Below are 16,891 nucleotides of genomic sequence, written 5' to 3' on the forward strand. Positions count from 1 at the left end.
ATTTACATATTAAAGGTTAAAATGTATTTATAATTACACAGACAAAAAAAAAGTGTGAAGTGGCAGTTCATGGCCTTCACTTAATTAAAAAGCTACTTTGTTTCACTCCCTGGAGTGCGGAAAGTCGCACTTTCTTCACTCCAGGGAGTGACGAAAGTAGGCTTGTTCGAGCTGCTGAGGTGAAAAATATATTTTAATATAGTTAACTTTTTGGGTCTGTATAAGTATTAAATTTGATTTATATAAGGAAAAATGGTCTTATAGTATGTCAAAATGTTTCATTTATGTACTAGTACTTCAGTTTCACTGCCCCGTCAATATTGACACCGGATCATCTCCCTACACTTCACAATATCTAAATTGTGTTTTTTCTTATTTACTCGTAATGCATGTTAATTATAAGATGTATTGTTTTGTAAAGATGTGTCCCGCCGAGTTTGTTGCCGGTCCCATATTGGGATTCCCTCCTCCAATTGAGGATGGAAATCTTCTCGAGGCAGAGGTGTAGGGTTAGAGCTGGCGTAGCTTTATTTGACGTTTCATAAGCGCATTGTGATATGCCTACTTGAATAATAAACTTTCTTTATTTATCTTTATCTTTTATCTTATAAACAGTGGTTACCTCTCGAAGCACCTGTCCACATTGTCGGACATGAGGAGCAGCATGCAGAGCTGCTCGAGGGCAATGAGCTGCATGTCGCGCTCATCGCCCTGCCCCGTCAGCAGCCACTCCAGTAACGTCTCCGGATCCACTTCCGACATCTACATGTAACATATGAGATTACATTAGGAGTATACAATTAGATAATTAATATATAACATACTGTAACATTATCACTACTTGGTCTAACAAATTATTAGAAAGCATTCAACAATTTCACAATCCACAGTTGACTTTGAACTGCTCTAAATTGAAAATGACTGAATGGATTATTCCAAAATACATATCAAGTGACTGTGAACATCCTTGATAGCTACACTGCCACAGATAGACAGGCTGGGGGTTAAAAATAGGTTTAGTATCTTATTGTAAAGGATTTGATGACCGGTCTGGCCTAGTGGGTAGTGACCCTGCCTATGAAGCCGATGGTACCCGGTTCAAATCCTGGTAAGGGTATTTATTCTTGTGATGAGCATGGATACTTGTTCCTGACTCATGGGAGTTATCTATGTATTTAAGTATTTATAAATATCTATACTAGGAATCAAAATTATTTATTAAACTTATTAATTATTTATCAAAATTATTTACGAAAAGTATCTTATTTGTTTTCTTTTAATTTCTCTCTCTCTTTAGCCTTTTTCTATCCTTTGGGTGTAGGCCTCCTTCATTTTGCTCCATTCGTCGCGGTTCTGTGCGACTTGGAGCCACTGTTTCCCCACAGTCTTCTTAATGTCGTCGTCCCAACGCATCTGGGGTCTACTTTGAGGACGCTCTTCCCCCCATGGTCGCCAATCGAGTAGTCGTTTGCTCCACGAATCGGTCTTCCGTGCTATATGACCAGCCCATTCCCACTTCAAATTGGCTACGCGTTTTATAACATCATTGATATCTATACTATCATATCTATACTTATATATTAAGTATATGTATATATTGTTGTCTAAGTACCCACAACACAAGCTCTATTGAGCTTTCTGTGGGGCCGAGTCAATTTGTGTAATAATGTCCTATAATATTTATTTATAGAAAGTATTATAGTCAAACTGAAAAAGAAAGTATTATAGTCAAATGAATTTGAGATAACATTTAATGTGGCAAGTTTGTATTTGGCCATTTTTGTGTTTGGTGCATCTCAATCATCTCATTATTTTTAATAATGGTTGAGCTGTTGAGTAAATGATGACCACAACTACTCTGTCAAGAAGAATGCAAATAAATCACCACATGCACAGAAAATACAATTGATACGAGAGACCTTGTATTTATTCTTTCGCTCTTATGCCCTTTTCATGTTCCTGAATCTTTGCCTGTCATTGAAATAGATTATCAATGTATTAACCTACTTATTAACAAACTGTTTGTTATTATAATTAAGTTGATAGACAAAACATTTATTTGAAGATTATAATCTATCTATTTTTATACTCAACCATATTATTTACTGGTGTTTTAATGTTGTTTGTTGTTCCATTGTTAAACAAAGAATACTTCACGGGTTATCCCATACAAATTAGGTCAGTAATCATACATTATCACATGGTTATTATTTACAATCAATTATGGCGTAGTAGTCAAATACTATACAAAAAACTAAAATAGATTACTAACTGTTCAGAATCACGATACAAGAGCTAATTATATATACACGACCATAAAGCTAGGTTAGCTAGGAGGTGCTAAATCAAATTGCGGAAATATATGCAGCGTATGAAATGCACTCATATTAAGTAGGTTACACAGCACATAAAGAAAAGCCTTTCTCTTTCATTTCTAGCGACGATATGAACAAAGGATATCTAGGATAAATCGCGATGTAATAGAAGATGATTATTTATAGCAAGTTATACAAATAATAACATTTCTTGAACATAACAAATACAAAATGATGAGGACAAGAGTGAAGGTGACGACTCAGTCTTTACTTAACACTACAAATTTGCTATACTAACCATAATATGATTGTAGAAATTGTCATTTAAATGCACACCACAACTTAGCACACACTTCGCAAAAACACAATAATATGCAGTTATTTCGTAACTAATTGTAACGCAATTTCGTTTTTTTAGCAGTAAACCTATGATATTTTCATATGTTCACTCAATGTTCATTCTTCACTCCTCACTCGTTTATTTTTTTTCTTTCATCGACAACACCTCAGACAACACCACAGATAGGGAAGAAATCGATAGTTCGAAGATTTTTTTTAAAGAATGTTTCGCACGATGCATGTAACTGAAGCAAGTACGGCACAGGCTACTACATATTATACTACTCTTTGGGCTACCACGTGCGCGAGCAGTGTGCTAGCTTGATTGATCAGTTCTTTTATAGGGCCCTCCACACTCGTGTGCGAATCGCGGCGCGAAGCCGCGTAGTCTGGAGTGCGCTTATGATGAACTGAGCACGGCGTTTGGAGCTAATAAGGGCTCGGGTTACTTGCGTACACAGCAGTATGTTGACTGTGTAAAGACTTGGTAGCATATACAATTTACTACTTTTTGCTTGATAGACTCATTACTTTGTGTGTAAGCGCCATTAAGGTCCCTTCACACTCATGCGCGAATCACGGCGCGAAGTAAGTAATAGTAAGTAATGTAGCGAGCTTTATATTGATATCATAAGGTCCCTCCACACTCGTGCGCGAATCGCGCCGCGTAGTCTGGAGCGGGCTATAAATAAATATATTATTTTAATTTAATTTAATATTATAGTTTGTCAAAGGACTGTCTCATTTCAAATATAGACAGAGAGACTCATACTGTCTTTGTCTTACACTAGTACTAGCACCCAAAAGAAAAGGTTGAGTGTAGTTTTTTGTTCTTATTTACTGACAATTTGGTTTGCCCATATAAAAGCCATAACAGAATACTGCATGCACCACACCACGACCTTGGTGCGCCGCACCCATGAGAGCGAGAAAGAGATATCTCTCTCTCTCACTTTCACTTTGGTGCAGTAGTGTGTTACGTTTTAATAGCTGTTAGCAACCGCGGTGCGGTGCGGTAGTGTGTCATGCTATTACGGTTTACGTTTTTTACATTGGTCACACTAAGACTGACGATTGTTTTGTTTGACGTATTTGCTTTTTTTTACCTGTTTCGGCGAAATCGAAATATCGAAATCGAAATGATCATCGGACATTTTGCTTAGCTGAAATAGAAAAAGACGAAAAAAAAAGGCAAGTAGAACTAGAAATCCATTTTATAAGTGTAGACCATTGTTGTTAAATATAACCATGAATAGACGAGAGCCAGATTACCCCGTTGAGTTGGAATCTCAATTTATAATGAGGTTACCAACGGAGCCAGCTAAAGCCCTTCGTGAGCTTTTAAAATCCGGGGATAATTTTAAAAACAGACTTACTATTCAATTTGAAAACGATATGAGGCATGGCGAAGTACGCTTCGATCACTGGCTGCTTCATGCAAAGATCGTTGACTTGCCCACTATAATCGAATCGTTAAAAACCATTGATAGAAAGAGTGTTTACAAAACTGCGGATATATGTCAAATGATGATATGCAAAGAAGAATTAGACCCTGTATCTACGGAGGACGAGTCGCCAAAAAAGAAGAAAGATCCTCTGAAAGTTGATAAGAAATATCTTCATCCTCACGGCGTCACACCACCAACCAAAAACATAAGAAAGAGGCGTTTCCGGAAGACTTTGCGCAAGAAGTGCATGGAGGCCCCTGAAATAGAAAAAGAAGTAAAAAGACTGCTGCGCGCTGATAATGAAGCTGTGAGTGTCACATGGGAGGTGATCCAAGAGGAAGACGAAGTTAAACATGAGCCCAGCGCATCAACATCAGCTAAATCAGAGAAAATTAAACCAAAGAAGGAACAAAACATTAAACGAGACTTGGTGGAGAGCTCGTCAAAGGTTGAGGACATATTTGGTGGTGCCGTCAGTGACAGTGATGCGGAAGATGATAACGTAAATGTTGATGTAGATGACAGGTTATCCTCATATGATGATCATTACTCGGACACCAACTCTATTTATGGTGCAAGTGACTTTAAAGGAGGAAATCTAGCTACTCAATTTAAACCTGAAATGTTTAGCTCCACACATGGAATGAATGAGCCACAACCCTCATCAAGCCACCAAATGGACATAGAAATGAGCGGTCAGGAGCAATTCTCTGTAGATGACTTCTTGCAATCAGGAGATAAAAGTGGTGTCAGTTACAAGCTGCAGCAGATCAGCGCTGAGCTTGAGGAACTGAAGCAGCGCCGTCAGCGCACCCAGCATGAGATAGCTGGGCTGGAGAACCAGACCCTTCGGCAGAGGTTCCAAGATATCCTACAGACCCTCAACCAAGATATCATGTACAAGGAACTGGAATACCAAAACCTGCAGGGGCAAAAATAATTAAAATAAGAAAAACTTTGTGCTGTAAAAGTATTTATTCTTAATGCATTTAATATACTTAATGAAATGCTAGCTGTTGATGAACATAATAAAATGTAATAACTGACAAATTAAATAAATGATTTATTTCTGTTGCCGCTATAACTACAAATACTAAAAAGTACAGGAACCTCGGTGGGCCAGTCCGACTCGCAATTGTCTGGGTTTATTCTAATTAGTCCCTCTGCACCTAATGTATTAATTTGAATAATTTAATAAATTTTAATGTATGAGAACTGCGTAATGCTTGACTTGTAATATTTAAAAATATTATGAATAAATGTCTATGTCTATTTCACCTCTGGAGTGTCTTAAGGTCTTAGCACACACACACACAGCTACAGCAAGATACTTAGATGTAGTGTTGTAAGTAAGGACCTTTTTCGAAAAAAAAAATTCAGTTGAAAATTGACCTTGCGTCAAGTAGGTACAATAGATTATTTCTCCAACAAACGCATACAGTTAGAGCGCTTACTGTTGCTAGGCAGCCATATTTACAAACATTACGCAAATAACGTGTTTACTGTGATTGTGATCTAAGTGATCTTTGAATGGATTTTGGAGCCCAAAATATGCTATCAATACCTGAAATAGCTTCACAAATCGTGAACAAAGCGCTGTCGGAGAAGTGATGTTTGTTCAAGGACGATTTTTGTCGCGGGAAGCAAATTTGTGGTGAGTAAACCAACTGGGTAATGTTTCTTGTATTTACAGTACAATACACGCCTTGTTTTCTTATTTTATGGCCATACGCCATTACCATTAGGTACTTTACTTGTTTAGTAAAGTATGGTAAGGCCACGTAATAGTACAGTATGCTACGTTGGTCAGCACACAGCAGGCAATTTTGTGCGCGCGAGCTGAAACCGAGCGCGCAAGAAGCAAGCCAATGTGGGAAATGACCAATGCACACGTGTTCCATACGACGTTTTTCAACACAATTCCGAGGAAAAAAACGAAAGTTTCATGTTAATTAAATTATACAAACAGTTAGTTATTAAAAGTCTTAAATTGGATCTGTCATGTCTCGTCCCAGCCGTTGGCGGCCCGGCCGGCGCGCCCTCCGTTGCCGCCGGCGCCCTCCAGTCCTTGTCGTAAAATCTACTCGACCAATATAAGACAGATTTAACTATTCTGCAGTTTGGCAGATGTGTTATTATTACTCTGTGATCTCGTTCTTATGGATTAAATAAATATTAAAAAAAGGCTCCGTTTCCATACACATTATTAGCAATCACTTACCTTCTGGGGCCCATTTCTCGAAAGGTATTATACTAATATTATTAGTCCAAGAACTGGGGTCCATTTCTCGAATGGTATTATACTAATATTATTAGTGTGTATGCATGGTAACCCATACGATCTGACAGTTCGTGTACTAATAATAGTAATAATCTAATAATATTCGAGAAATGGGCCCCTGTCAAATCGTATGAGTTTCCATAGCAACACACTAATAATATTAGTCTAATATCGTTCGAGAAATGGGCCCCTAAAGTCAGTCGGATTATCATACATTAGTACATTACCGTACTGCTATAATATAATGAAAAAACACGTGTGTTGAATATCTAGGATTATGAGCCTAAAAGCGGTTCAATAACTTCCACGTTACGAGCAAGTATGTTGAAAACTTCTATTTTATCAGCGCCTGCATGTCAAGGAAAACGCTTGTAAAACAATCGTGCTATTTGTTTTTGCGAGGCGCTTAAGAAAATCGTCATGTGACAACCAAAACTCACTAATTATTTAATTAAGTAATTACTATTACTAACACAAGTTCAGTGCTATAGTGAACCGTAATAGTACCAAAACAAGGTTGTTTTTTTTTATTAGTGAGCTTTGGTTGACGAAATATATATATGATCAGTTTTCATAGTTTTATTTCATGAGTAACTATCGCGGTAACCGAAGACAATATTAAGTACAGTTTTCTTGGTCTTATCAGGGAAAATCTACGATGCTCCACTCATTTCTCGAGAAAAACGAAGTTCCCCGAGAAACGTTAGTCCTAGAGTATTCCTTCGGCCGGAAATCAGTGAACAAGCAAAGCATAGACAAGTCGATATGCCACGTTTGGGAATATGGCGGAAAACTCGATGTTTTTAAAAACACGCTCACGGCAGTACCCGTTCGGGGAAAGTACTATTGTTGTGTGATGGTCGATCTGAGTAAAATAAAGAATATCTGGAACATTCTGGAGACTTGTATCGGATCTATAAAAGAGACTTACGATGGTACAGGTATTGAGCCGGAGCTGATAATCATCGGTGGAAAGTACGATATCTTCAAAAATTACGGTAAGGCTGAGTATAATAATCTTATACCTTTAAACGAGCAATTCTTGTATATAATATATTTATCAAATGTATTTCTGAGATCTCGGAAACGGCTCTAACGATTTCGATGAAATTTGCTATATGAGGGGTTTTCGGGGGCGAAAAATCGATCTAGCTAGGTCTTATCTCTGGAAAAACGCGCATTTTTGAGTTTTTATATGTTTTCGGTGCAAAGCTAGGTCTCCCAGATATTATCAACTTATAGAAGGAAGGTTGTTAAAATTGAAACGCTTAGGTACGCTACACACGGTGTACAGTCAAGGGCATAAATATATATACATTCCCAAAGTTTCAAAAATATCTGTACGCTCTTACACCTTAGACAATAAAGTCGTGTCCATATATTTTTGAGCCATTAGTCTGGATCGATATTTTTGCCTAAAAATGGTCGGTGTTAGGTTTGATATTTAAAATTAAATAACAAACCTAACCTGCTAAGGTAGCTACAGTTACAGCATAACCTTTCCTTTCCTCTTGCCCAACTCCAAACTTTTAGATACCTTCTAATGGTTAGTTGAAGTTTCTAAATAACCCTGACATTCGCCAAGTCCTCCCGCAGTCCTGACAAAGGACCAAAAATCCTGACTTATCGGGGGAAATCCTGACTGTCACTTTGTTGGATGCTGTTTATTCAGTAAACACCGTAGCCGTATCTAATACGCCATAGCGGGCTGTTGGCTTCATATTGTTTTTTACTGGCGAGGTGCAGATGGATTTTAAATATTTTAATTCATACTTAGGTACCTATTAAGATATGTAATATTATTATATATAAATGAGTATTATAAATGTCGATATATAAAAAGTTATCATTTTAATCGCATGCACTTAAAGTTCGTCTACACTTTCAGATAATGAAATCAAAAAGATCATAAGCACGACCATGCGAAGCGTGTCGCTAGCGACTAACTCCCATTTAATATTCTACTCATCCAAAGAGCCTCAATTAGTAAAAAGAGCCAAAGAGATGCTGTACAACATTGGTTTTGGGAGCGGTTTTCATACCAAGGAGAAGAATGCAAATTTCTCTAAACCTTTGGTTATACCAAAAGGGACGGATTCTTGGGAGAACATTGGTGTGCCACAGTGTTCTATGGATGTGGTAGGTACCTAAATTAGAATTATAAATCTGGACTTTTTTGTTTTAAGACTTAACAGTTTATTTTTGAGCCTAAAACCAACACTGTCTGGTTCGAAGGACCATATTATTAATACCCAGAAACTTGTTTGCCTTTAGTGCGTGGAGCACCCGATACCCGTTATATGTGCCATTTTCAACCAAAAGGGTACTTATTGTCGCTTGTCAGTAAGGCGCTATTTCCATATAGCTTCAATTAGAAATCAACCTTATCAACAAGCGACAATGTGGTACCTTTTGGTTGAAAACGTCACATATATATATGTGACTAGCATAATAAACATTGCAATGCAGACTGCTTCTAGCACTAAAGTCTGGGTCAACCTTTTTACCCGACTGCTCGACCTCCGTAAATTATCTCCATCACATAATATAGACCAATATACAATATTTTCACAGATCAAAGCCCGTCACCTATCCAGAATAGCACCCGAGGCCGAAGTCACAGGGGACGTTACTACTACGAGGCCGAAACTCACACACCCAGAACCGGTGTTGGATGCCTTGGCCTCAGCCAAGTATGACGAACTGCGCAATATGGAGTCCTTTGATTTCTCAATTGGCGATTATTTGAAAGCTTTGGATTAAGTGTTTTTAAAATTATGGCACAGACTACTGAGTGTTAGCGTAACATAAAAGTAAGTAAATAATTTGATATATAAGGTACTGTACTTACTTATGATTTGATGAAAACAGAAAGAAAATTATAAACGTCGGTAAAATCAATTATGGGAATACAGCTATGAAATTAAAACACACGTTTACCAAAATAAAATATTTTTAATATTTATTATCTTCAACTCATTTCCTAGATTTTCATATTTATCGTTCATCAATTCGTATTCGACATAATGATGGAGTCAAGGTATTAAATGTAGGTACAGTGTATTATTAAATATCGACACAGACAAAGTGCCATAAATATGTACACACTACCTATAAGTGTATGGCGTATACATATTTTTGGCACTCTGTCCGTATCGATATTTAATACCTTGACTTTACGTCGCTTGAATGGGTACCTACTATTTGCATTTGACCCCTGACATGCCAAAAGTAACCACCCCAACGCAACGCCTGCGTCAAAAATTGTATAGGACTTCTCCTCTGTCCATAGAACCCAGTATCAGTACCTACTCAAAACATGGTGCTTCGCCCACCCTTCCGCTCCCCATCTCGAAAGTGTATGCATGTTTACTTATCTTTGCGTGCACTCAGCCGTGCATCCAAGGTCTTCAGCGCGTGCCGCGCGGGCCCGTTTTCCGAGTTGGTGGCCAGGCTCACCTGAAGGCACCGCCGCGCCAGCACCATGTCTCCCGTAGACTGTCAAATACCTAAATGTTATTAGGGTGTAGTTGATGTATTCTTGGGCTGTAGCATGTAGCTTTATGCAGATTGGGGACTTCACAAAACTTGCAAAAGGCCTCGTTTGCAAGAATTCTGGAGGAATCCGTCAGTGGCTACCTTACTTAGAAGGATTTCTAAAGTTTGCGTGTCCACGTACCAACTTACACTTTTGAACACAACCTGTTTTGCTCATCATCAGCATTTAAGCCATACCTATCGTCCTTTTCTGAACCAAGCTGAACATGGCCTATCTTTTGCTCACTACCACTAAACTCTGGTACTTTCTAACCAAATGTCAACGACCTTTGGTTTGTTATCGATCTCCTCATTTATAATTCATCTCCCACTGCGAACTTCGAAGTGAATCGGATTTTTAAAATAGCTTGTGTTACGTTACGATTTGCTGGCCAATGTCAGTAAGTCTTACCAAAGCTACATGCGCCAAGTTGAACCATATATTGGAACGCGTGTCCGGATTGGTGGAGAAATACAGCGCTTGCCTGAAGCAGGGCAGGGTGAGGTCCCATTGGTTGCAGTACAAGCAGCAAAGAGCCAGGTTGTTGTAGATTTCGGTGCCTGGTGGGTTCGTCGCTAATAACCTCCTGGAAAGAATGCAAATTCCGATATTTATAATGACGACATACAAGGAAACCCGAGAAGAATAGGTGCAACTTGCACCTACTCTTCTCGGGTTGCACCGTGCAAGTTAGGTATATCTAATGGCTATCGGGTGTGAGGCGAACTGTATAGGGGATAACACAAAAGCCCCCTGTTTATTGGCGCGAAGTGTTAATGTCAAGCTCATTTTTCCCATTCAGGTCACTAGATAGAAGAACCTCCAATGCGCATGACAGTTTGCTTCAACTGTAGGGGGTAGCATCTGCTTAATAGCGTGAAGTGTCAATGTCAAGTTTAAGTTTTCGATTTAGGCCACAAGGTAGCAGAACCTTCATTTGTTCCGATATGCAACTATTCTTAAATTAATAATTACAATGGTTGTAGCCTAACCTGTAGTACCGTAGAGCAATCTCCGGCTGATCATTATAGAAGTTGAACATGGCGATGCTGGCCACCGCCTCCATATTAGTCGGATCCTCGAGCGCCACCACGCGGTACTCCTGCACGGCCAGCGTGGAGTTTCCCATTTGATCGTGGATCCTGGCCTGTTCCAGCAGCAGCGGCGGGTACGAGTGGAACACGGATAAGCCCTGTGTGTTTCATCTACTTTAGTAGGCTCAAGAGCAATAGAAAGACGAAAATGTGTATGGAAATTGCTACTGTGTCAACATGTGACCATTCGCGAACTGAATGATTATTTAGTGAAAGTTTCGATAATGCTCTTGTGCATTTCGTAGTACGATGTTAATAAGATGTGTGTTACGTTCAGGAACGGCTTACCAGCGGCGATTTTGCTAAATCGGGCCTATTTCACCAACTTACCACGTACTGTCTCCTGTACGTTTCTGAAACGTTAAGGAACGACGGTACATAGCTAAATGTTTACTTGTAGGACCAGCAATGACGGTAAATTGTCAATATCAGGCTACAATTGTCAGAGTGGTAAAACAGGACTGGACACCCGTAAAAAATGTATCTCACCCGGCCTAACATTAACTCACACCAATATGTACCAAGATGGGTTTGCAACAAACGCAACATTAGGTGATATAAGTAGACGATTTCCAAAAAGCAGTTACCATAGAAAGCCTAATTATTATTACGCCATGGTCGCCAACGAGCCTTACTATTTAGTTGTACCCTATGCCATTTCAAACCCATGTTTAGATATACCCGTAGAACTCAATTTTTCATGATTTCTATAATGGCCAGACTATACACTGCTTGCGTGTGCCGCATAATAGTATCATGATTTTGTAGGAGCTGAATCAGAGCGGCTTAGCACGGTTTTCTGATCACGCACTGTATATTAAAGCAGTGTACATTGGCCTTTGATGAACGAATGTTAGTGCATTTTCTCACACATTTAGCTGTGACTATTCCGCTTCTACAAAAAACTTGGAACTTTGATACTCGTATACACGTGTTTATTCAAAACTACGTACCTGCTTGCAGACTTCCAACGCCGACAACGGCTGGTTCAGCCCTACATACATCGCGATCAACCGCAGATATATCGACACGTGCTTGTTCAGTTTCAGTGCCTGCCTCAAACAATCTTCCGTTTTTCGGAACATGCCTAAAGTGGAGTAGCAGCGGGCGAGGGAGAAATTCCACCACCAGTCTGTGGTGTCGTCGGCCTTTTGAGCTTGGAATGCTATTTCTATTGCCTGGAAATTAAAGAATACCTAGGTAAAAATAAAAATTTGTCTATTACGTTCGTATGATTGCAACAGACCTACATAGTTTTCAATTTCAACATTTTAGCAAAAAAAATGCGAGTTTACCCGAACTTCCTTACAGCCCTGGGGCCCATTTCTCGAACGGTATTAGACTAATATTATAAGTCCACGAACTGTCAAATCGTATGGGTTGCCATGACAACACACTAATAATATTAGACTAATATCGTTCGAGAAATGGGCCCCTGGTGGTGGTGGCCTAGCCAAGTCACAATCTTTAATAGAAAACGCAAATCGAAAGTGAAACAATGTATGGAAACGGTCACGTGACTTTTCGTTGCATCTAGCTGTCATCTCATCCCGATACATTTTTTTAGGGTTCCGTACCCAAAGGGTAAAAACGGGACCCTATTACTAAGACTCCGCTGTCCGTCTATCTGTCTGTCACCAGGCTGTATCTCATGAACCGTGATAGCTAGACAGTTGAAATTTTCACAGATGATGTATTTCTGTTGCCGCTATAACAACAAATACTAAAAGCAGAATAATATAAATATTTAAATGGGGCTCCCATACAACAAACGTGATTTTTTTGCTGTTTTTTTCCGTAATAGTACGGAACCCTTCGTGCGCGAGTCCGACTCGCACTTGGCCGGTTTTTTATTTTCTTTTCGATTGACGTCAGTACAGTCGCCAATGTCGCCATATATCGGAGCGCCCAAGGTGATCAAAAATATCGAAACACGCACTCTAAGGCTACTTACTCTTAACAATATAACAATAGAGGCGTGTTCTCCCTAAATCATATTTTCCGGTCTAAATTAGGGTAAAGGTGGAAATTGGGTAGTGTGATACGATTTTTAGCAAACCTTTCTAACATCGCCTTCAAAATACACACATTCAAAGAGCGTCGATCTTCGCGGAGGGTGGGCTGTGACCGCCCTGGAGGCTCGGGGGGTAGGAGGCCGTGTTGATTTGCTACTATTAAGTACCTAATCATAGGTAATGACTGAATTACCTTCCGAACATCTCCTTCACAATAGTAAACATATTCAAAGAGTGTCTTTGCGGAGGGTGTAAACAGCTTGTTTTCCTTATCTACGAATCGCAGCGACAGTGGGACGGTCGGGGTGAAGCTAAAAGGTGCCCCAGCGAGGGCTGTGGCGGCCCTGGAGGCTCGCGAGGCTGTGTTGAGGGCGCTGCGGGCGGTACGAGCGCGGGCCGTGCTGGTGCCCGCTCGGGTCTTCAGAGTTGCTGTAGCAGTTCTCTACAACAACAATTGACATTGAGAAATTGTATCCAAGTTTATTAAAGAACCAAACATTATAAATGGAAAGGATTGTAAAGAGAGCATGGTAGCCCTTGTTTAGTCTAGGCCTCTTAGGGTTCAAATGTTAGGCAACATGATACCTATCGAAAATATGCCCTCTCTGAAAAGTAGTTCTTCAAGACCCCTATTATTTTTAATGATCTTATACCATAACATCCCGGGCTAGAGCGAAAAATCTACTTCTGTCGAATTGCAGCCATCTACGATTGCGAGCTAAGATGGGGACGGACAGACAGACAGAACGATTAATGTGACAACTTTGAAGTTCCTAATTGACTTCGGAATTCTAAATATGACAACCTATTTCGCCATAATGCGAACTCGTTAATCCATACTTCCATACTAAGTAATATTATAAATGCGAAAGTGTGTCTGTCTGTTACCTCTTCACCATGGGCGTAGCCAGACTTTTTTAAAGGGTGGGGCAGAAGTAAATAAACTAAGTGGTGGTTTCCGACCATAGGCTTTTTATTTACTATACTATACTACACCTTATTTTAATTATAACCTGCTAGAGTTTAGACTAAATCTAGCTATAATTTCGATTTCAAATTTATTTTGTGCTTCCTGAACCCTCTTTCCATGCACACTCATCATGCAGAGGCCGACAAGATGGTTTTCTGTCATTGTTGATCTACACCAAGTTTTTACCCTTCATTTCACTCTGTGCCAATTTTTTTTGCTTCCACGTGTCATACCAAAGTTCAGCTTCACCAAGATACCCACTTGTTGTAATAATTACAAGCACCTTCCATTTTTTTCAAAAATTATTCATAAGGCTTTTGAAGCATTAGGTGCGGGTGTAATGTTAGTAGTGAATACGCTGGTGAATTGCTCTCAGAAAAACGCTGCTCTAGAGACATAATTAAAGAATCTAGGTAAGGAATCATCAATGATCTGTTCCAAAACTCGCTAGGTGTCTGTGCCGGAGGATTAGCACGATGTGTCTGCCTATTTGCAATCCGTGGCGGTGGCGTTCTAAAATCTATATCAAGATCGTCGGCGATTGATTCTGCTTCGGCTATTTAACTTTGACTTTGAACTTCAGCATTTTCACGGTGTTATTTTATGTTGTCAGTTATTTTTTTGATATGGTTTGCACACTGAAACAAGTTATTCTTTTTGACTGCAGAGTATTTACCACCGGTTGCAGCATTGCGGAATATTTTGCTATTAGGCAAACACTAATAATAAACTCAGTATTTGTAGCTGCACAGTGTAATTGAAAAGCAGATTTTCTGGTTGCATTGTTACCCTCTTTTGACAGTGCCCTGACCACCTGAACGTAGTGCTCCCTGAAAATGGCAATACTTTTATATTTCTGGGACCAACGGGTTTCACAGAACATTGGTATATTGGGTATGCATTTTCGACAAAGGGGTGATTCTCGAAAGAATCTTATTATTTATTTTATTGTGGTGACAGTATTTCGTATTCCTACTACTTGGTTTAAGTCGTGCACAACTAAATCAATTTGTGACTGGAGCAGTGAAAATACTGCGCCTTTGTATATTTTTCTTGTAGAGTTTTCTGAACACCACCATCCTTTCCTGCCATAGTGGAACAGCTGTCATATCCTTGTCCTACGCACTTTTTTGGATTTAGATCTATATTTGTTATAAATAATAAAATTATCGATAGCAGAAGCTATAGATTGTTGGCCGTCAATTCCACAAAACTTAAGAGGCCGTAGTCGATTTTGGAGCAAAAATGTAAAATTGATAGATTTAGTCGTTGGAATTATACACGTTTTGTTACGTAATATCTAAATAACAAGTATTGGTTTCTATTAGCACGTCTTCTCATCTTGCCTTTTAATAATGAGGTCGCAAGCGTGCGTCACCGGTAATGCATGAAGAGAAGGGGCAGTTTTTAAAAATTCATTAAAAAAATTATGGTAAATTATACAAATTGATGTATAAGAATAGTTTTAGCAAATGTTGTAGATTGTTTAAGTATCAAAATTACGTTGAAATTAAGTAAATTTTCAGAGAAATTGTCACTTATTTGAAGTAATTTCTGGAGAAAATTGAATTCGTTTAAATTTCATTCCCTCGAACTCTAAGTCATAACAAAAATGTAATCTGATAAAGGTCAAGTACAGAATATGTGTAATACAAATTTACCATTTTTAGCAGTCCAAACTTTACGAAATTTACAAATAAGAGCGACAAAATCAGTGCTTTACGCGCGTTTACCTAGACGTCCACCAGAAAAAAAAAACATTACTAATTTAGTAAGTCTGTTTTCAAAAAAATTATCTGATAAAAGGCAAGATAAGAAGACGTGCTAATAGAAACTAGTACTTGTTATTTCAATTAGGTATCAAGAGGTGTAGAATTTCACCGACTAAATCTATCAATTTTTCATTTTTGCGACTAAAATCGACACCGGCCTCTTAAAAACTCTTCACGAACAAGCATCTTTTCTTCATCAAAGAATCGGATACCAATTGAAAGTTGCTCTTTTCCTGATATGTCGCTGCTCTCGTCTGCTAGGATACTATAGGCGCGTGCGTTCTTTACGTCGACTGTGATATCATCTCTAATGACATCCCCGCACAGACCAATTATTTCATTTTGAATTGTTGGTGAGGTATATGCGGCGTTTTTTGCTTAAAAATTCTTAGCTTGGGGTCCGAGAGCAGGGTGGGGCAACTGCCTCACCTTGCCCCACCGTGCCTACGCCCATGCTCTTCACGCTTAAATTGCTGAACCGATTTAGTTGAAATTTGGTATAGAGATAGTTTGAGTCCCGAGGAAGGTGATAGGGTAGTTTTTATCCCAGAAATCATACTTTAATGCTGTAAAAACGGGGATGGAAGTTTGTATGGGAAATCGATAAAAAATAAGCTAATACCCAAATTAATAACTCCACGCTGACGATGTCGCGGGCAAAAGCTAGTAACTATATAAACAATAGGACTTACAATGTTCTGAGCAGTCCTAGCACTCCTCTGAAATGACGTGCCCGGCCGCGGTGTCTTCGCCACAGCCGTACTCGTTAGCTCATCCTGCTGAGGTACATAATCCACCTCCTCATACCCGTTCCCAGCTATCTTGGCTTGTATCGTCATCGCTCGCATCTGTATGAACTCTAGCATACGGTCGTCTTTCCCTTGCAACGCTGTCGCGCATAGGGATAGACATTCGGTGTATTGTTTTGTTTTGTACAAGTTTATGATTCTGTAGTCTATATCCATTGTTTAAGTTAACTAGAAGGATTATAATTTGAACAGTTATGTTTGTTATTGTTTCGATTGGTTGCTAAGCAACCCTTGCTCGCTACACGTAATATAAATCAGCTGCGCTTTTCACCAGTAGTGTGAAGGTGTTTCCCATCCCACCTTCAAAGGT

General features: G+C 39.2%; 4 protein-coding genes across 5 annotated transcripts in view; 2 read left to right on the forward strand and 2 right to left on the reverse strand.

Annotated features, from left to right (window-relative positions):
* The window catches only part of LOC134744622 (E3 ubiquitin-protein ligase Ufd4), a 77,522-nt gene extending 74,739 nt beyond the window's left edge, over positions 1-2,783 (reverse strand). The window contains exons 1-2 of the mRNA XM_063678505.1: positions 2,614-2,783; positions 623-762 (exon numbers count right to left, since the gene is read on the reverse strand). Coding sequence (XP_063534575.1) covers positions 623-762; positions 2,614-2,616 — 143 coding nt within the window. The 5' untranslated portion in view covers positions 2,617-2,783. The remainder of the gene's footprint in view (positions 1-622; positions 763-2,613) is intronic.
* Positions 2,784-3,753: 970 nt separating this feature from the next.
* Positions 3,754-5,248, forward strand: LOC134744540 (transcription initiation factor TFIID subunit 7-like). Its single transcript, XM_063678364.1, has one exon. The coding sequence runs from the start codon at positions 3,903-3,905 to the stop codon at positions 5,040-5,042; it is 1,140 nt and encodes a 379-aa protein (XP_063534434.1). The 5' UTR covers positions 3,754-3,902; the 3' UTR covers positions 5,043-5,248.
* A 1,175-nt stretch (positions 5,249-6,423) lies between these two features.
* LOC134741813 (cytoplasmic dynein 2 light intermediate chain 1) lies at positions 6,424-9,285 on the forward strand. The gene is made up of 4 exons (XM_063674739.1): positions 6,424-6,430; positions 7,007-7,381; positions 8,272-8,522; positions 8,958-9,285. Exons 1-4 carry the CDS (start codon positions 6,424-6,426, stop codon positions 9,144-9,146), a joined length of 822 nt encoding a protein of 273 aa, XP_063530809.1. The 3' UTR covers positions 9,147-9,285.
* A 437-nt stretch (positions 9,286-9,722) lies between these two features.
* Positions 9,723-16,769, reverse strand: LOC134747663 (tetratricopeptide repeat protein 8). Of its 2 annotated transcripts, XM_063682283.1 has the most exons (6): positions 16,465-16,769; positions 13,224-13,472; positions 11,969-12,193; positions 10,914-11,113; positions 10,333-10,507; positions 9,723-9,881 (listed from the first exon to the last, which is right to left on the reverse strand). In XM_063682283.1, exons 1-6 carry the CDS (start codon positions 16,735-16,737, stop codon positions 9,753-9,755), a joined length of 1,251 nt encoding a protein of 416 aa, XP_063538353.1. In that variant the 5' UTR covers positions 16,738-16,769; the 3' UTR covers positions 9,723-9,752. The 2 variants fall into 2 exon arrangements, with proteins under 2 accessions (XP_063538353.1, XP_063538345.1); XM_063682275.1 differs by lacking the exon at positions 13,224-13,472.
* Positions 16,770-16,891: the final 122 nt, after the last annotated feature.

Source organism: Cydia strobilella, chromosome 1, assembly GCF_947568885.1.
Source record: "Cydia strobilella chromosome 1, ilCydStro3.1, whole genome shotgun sequence".
Lineage (NCBI taxonomy): Eukaryota > Metazoa > Arthropoda > Insecta > Lepidoptera > Tortricidae > Cydia > Cydia strobilella.

Coding starts and splice junctions, on each gene's coding strand:
- LOC134747663 (XM_063682283.1), bottom strand. CDS start 16,737: ATGGATATAGACTACAGAATCATAAACTTGTACAAAACAAAACAATAC. Junction 12,194..13,223: donor GTGAAGGAGATGTTCGGAAG/GTAATTCAGTCA, acceptor TTTAATTTCCAG/GCAATAGAAATAGCATTCCA. Junction 11,114..11,968: donor CGTTGGAAGTCTGCAAGCAG/GTACGTAGTTTT, acceptor TGAAACACACAG/GGCTTATCCGTGTTCCACTC.
- LOC134744540 (XM_063678364.1), top strand. CDS start 3,903: ATGAATAGACGAGAGCCAGATTACCCCGTTGAGTTGGAATCTCAATTT.
- LOC134741813 (XM_063674739.1), top strand. Junction 7,382..8,271: donor CGATATCTTCAAAAATTACG/GTAAGGCTGAGT, acceptor CTACACTTTCAG/ATAATGAAATCAAAAAGATC. Junction 8,523..8,957: donor CACAGTGTTCTATGGATGTG/GTAGGTACCTAA, acceptor ATATTTTCACAG/ATCAAAGCCCGTCACCTATC.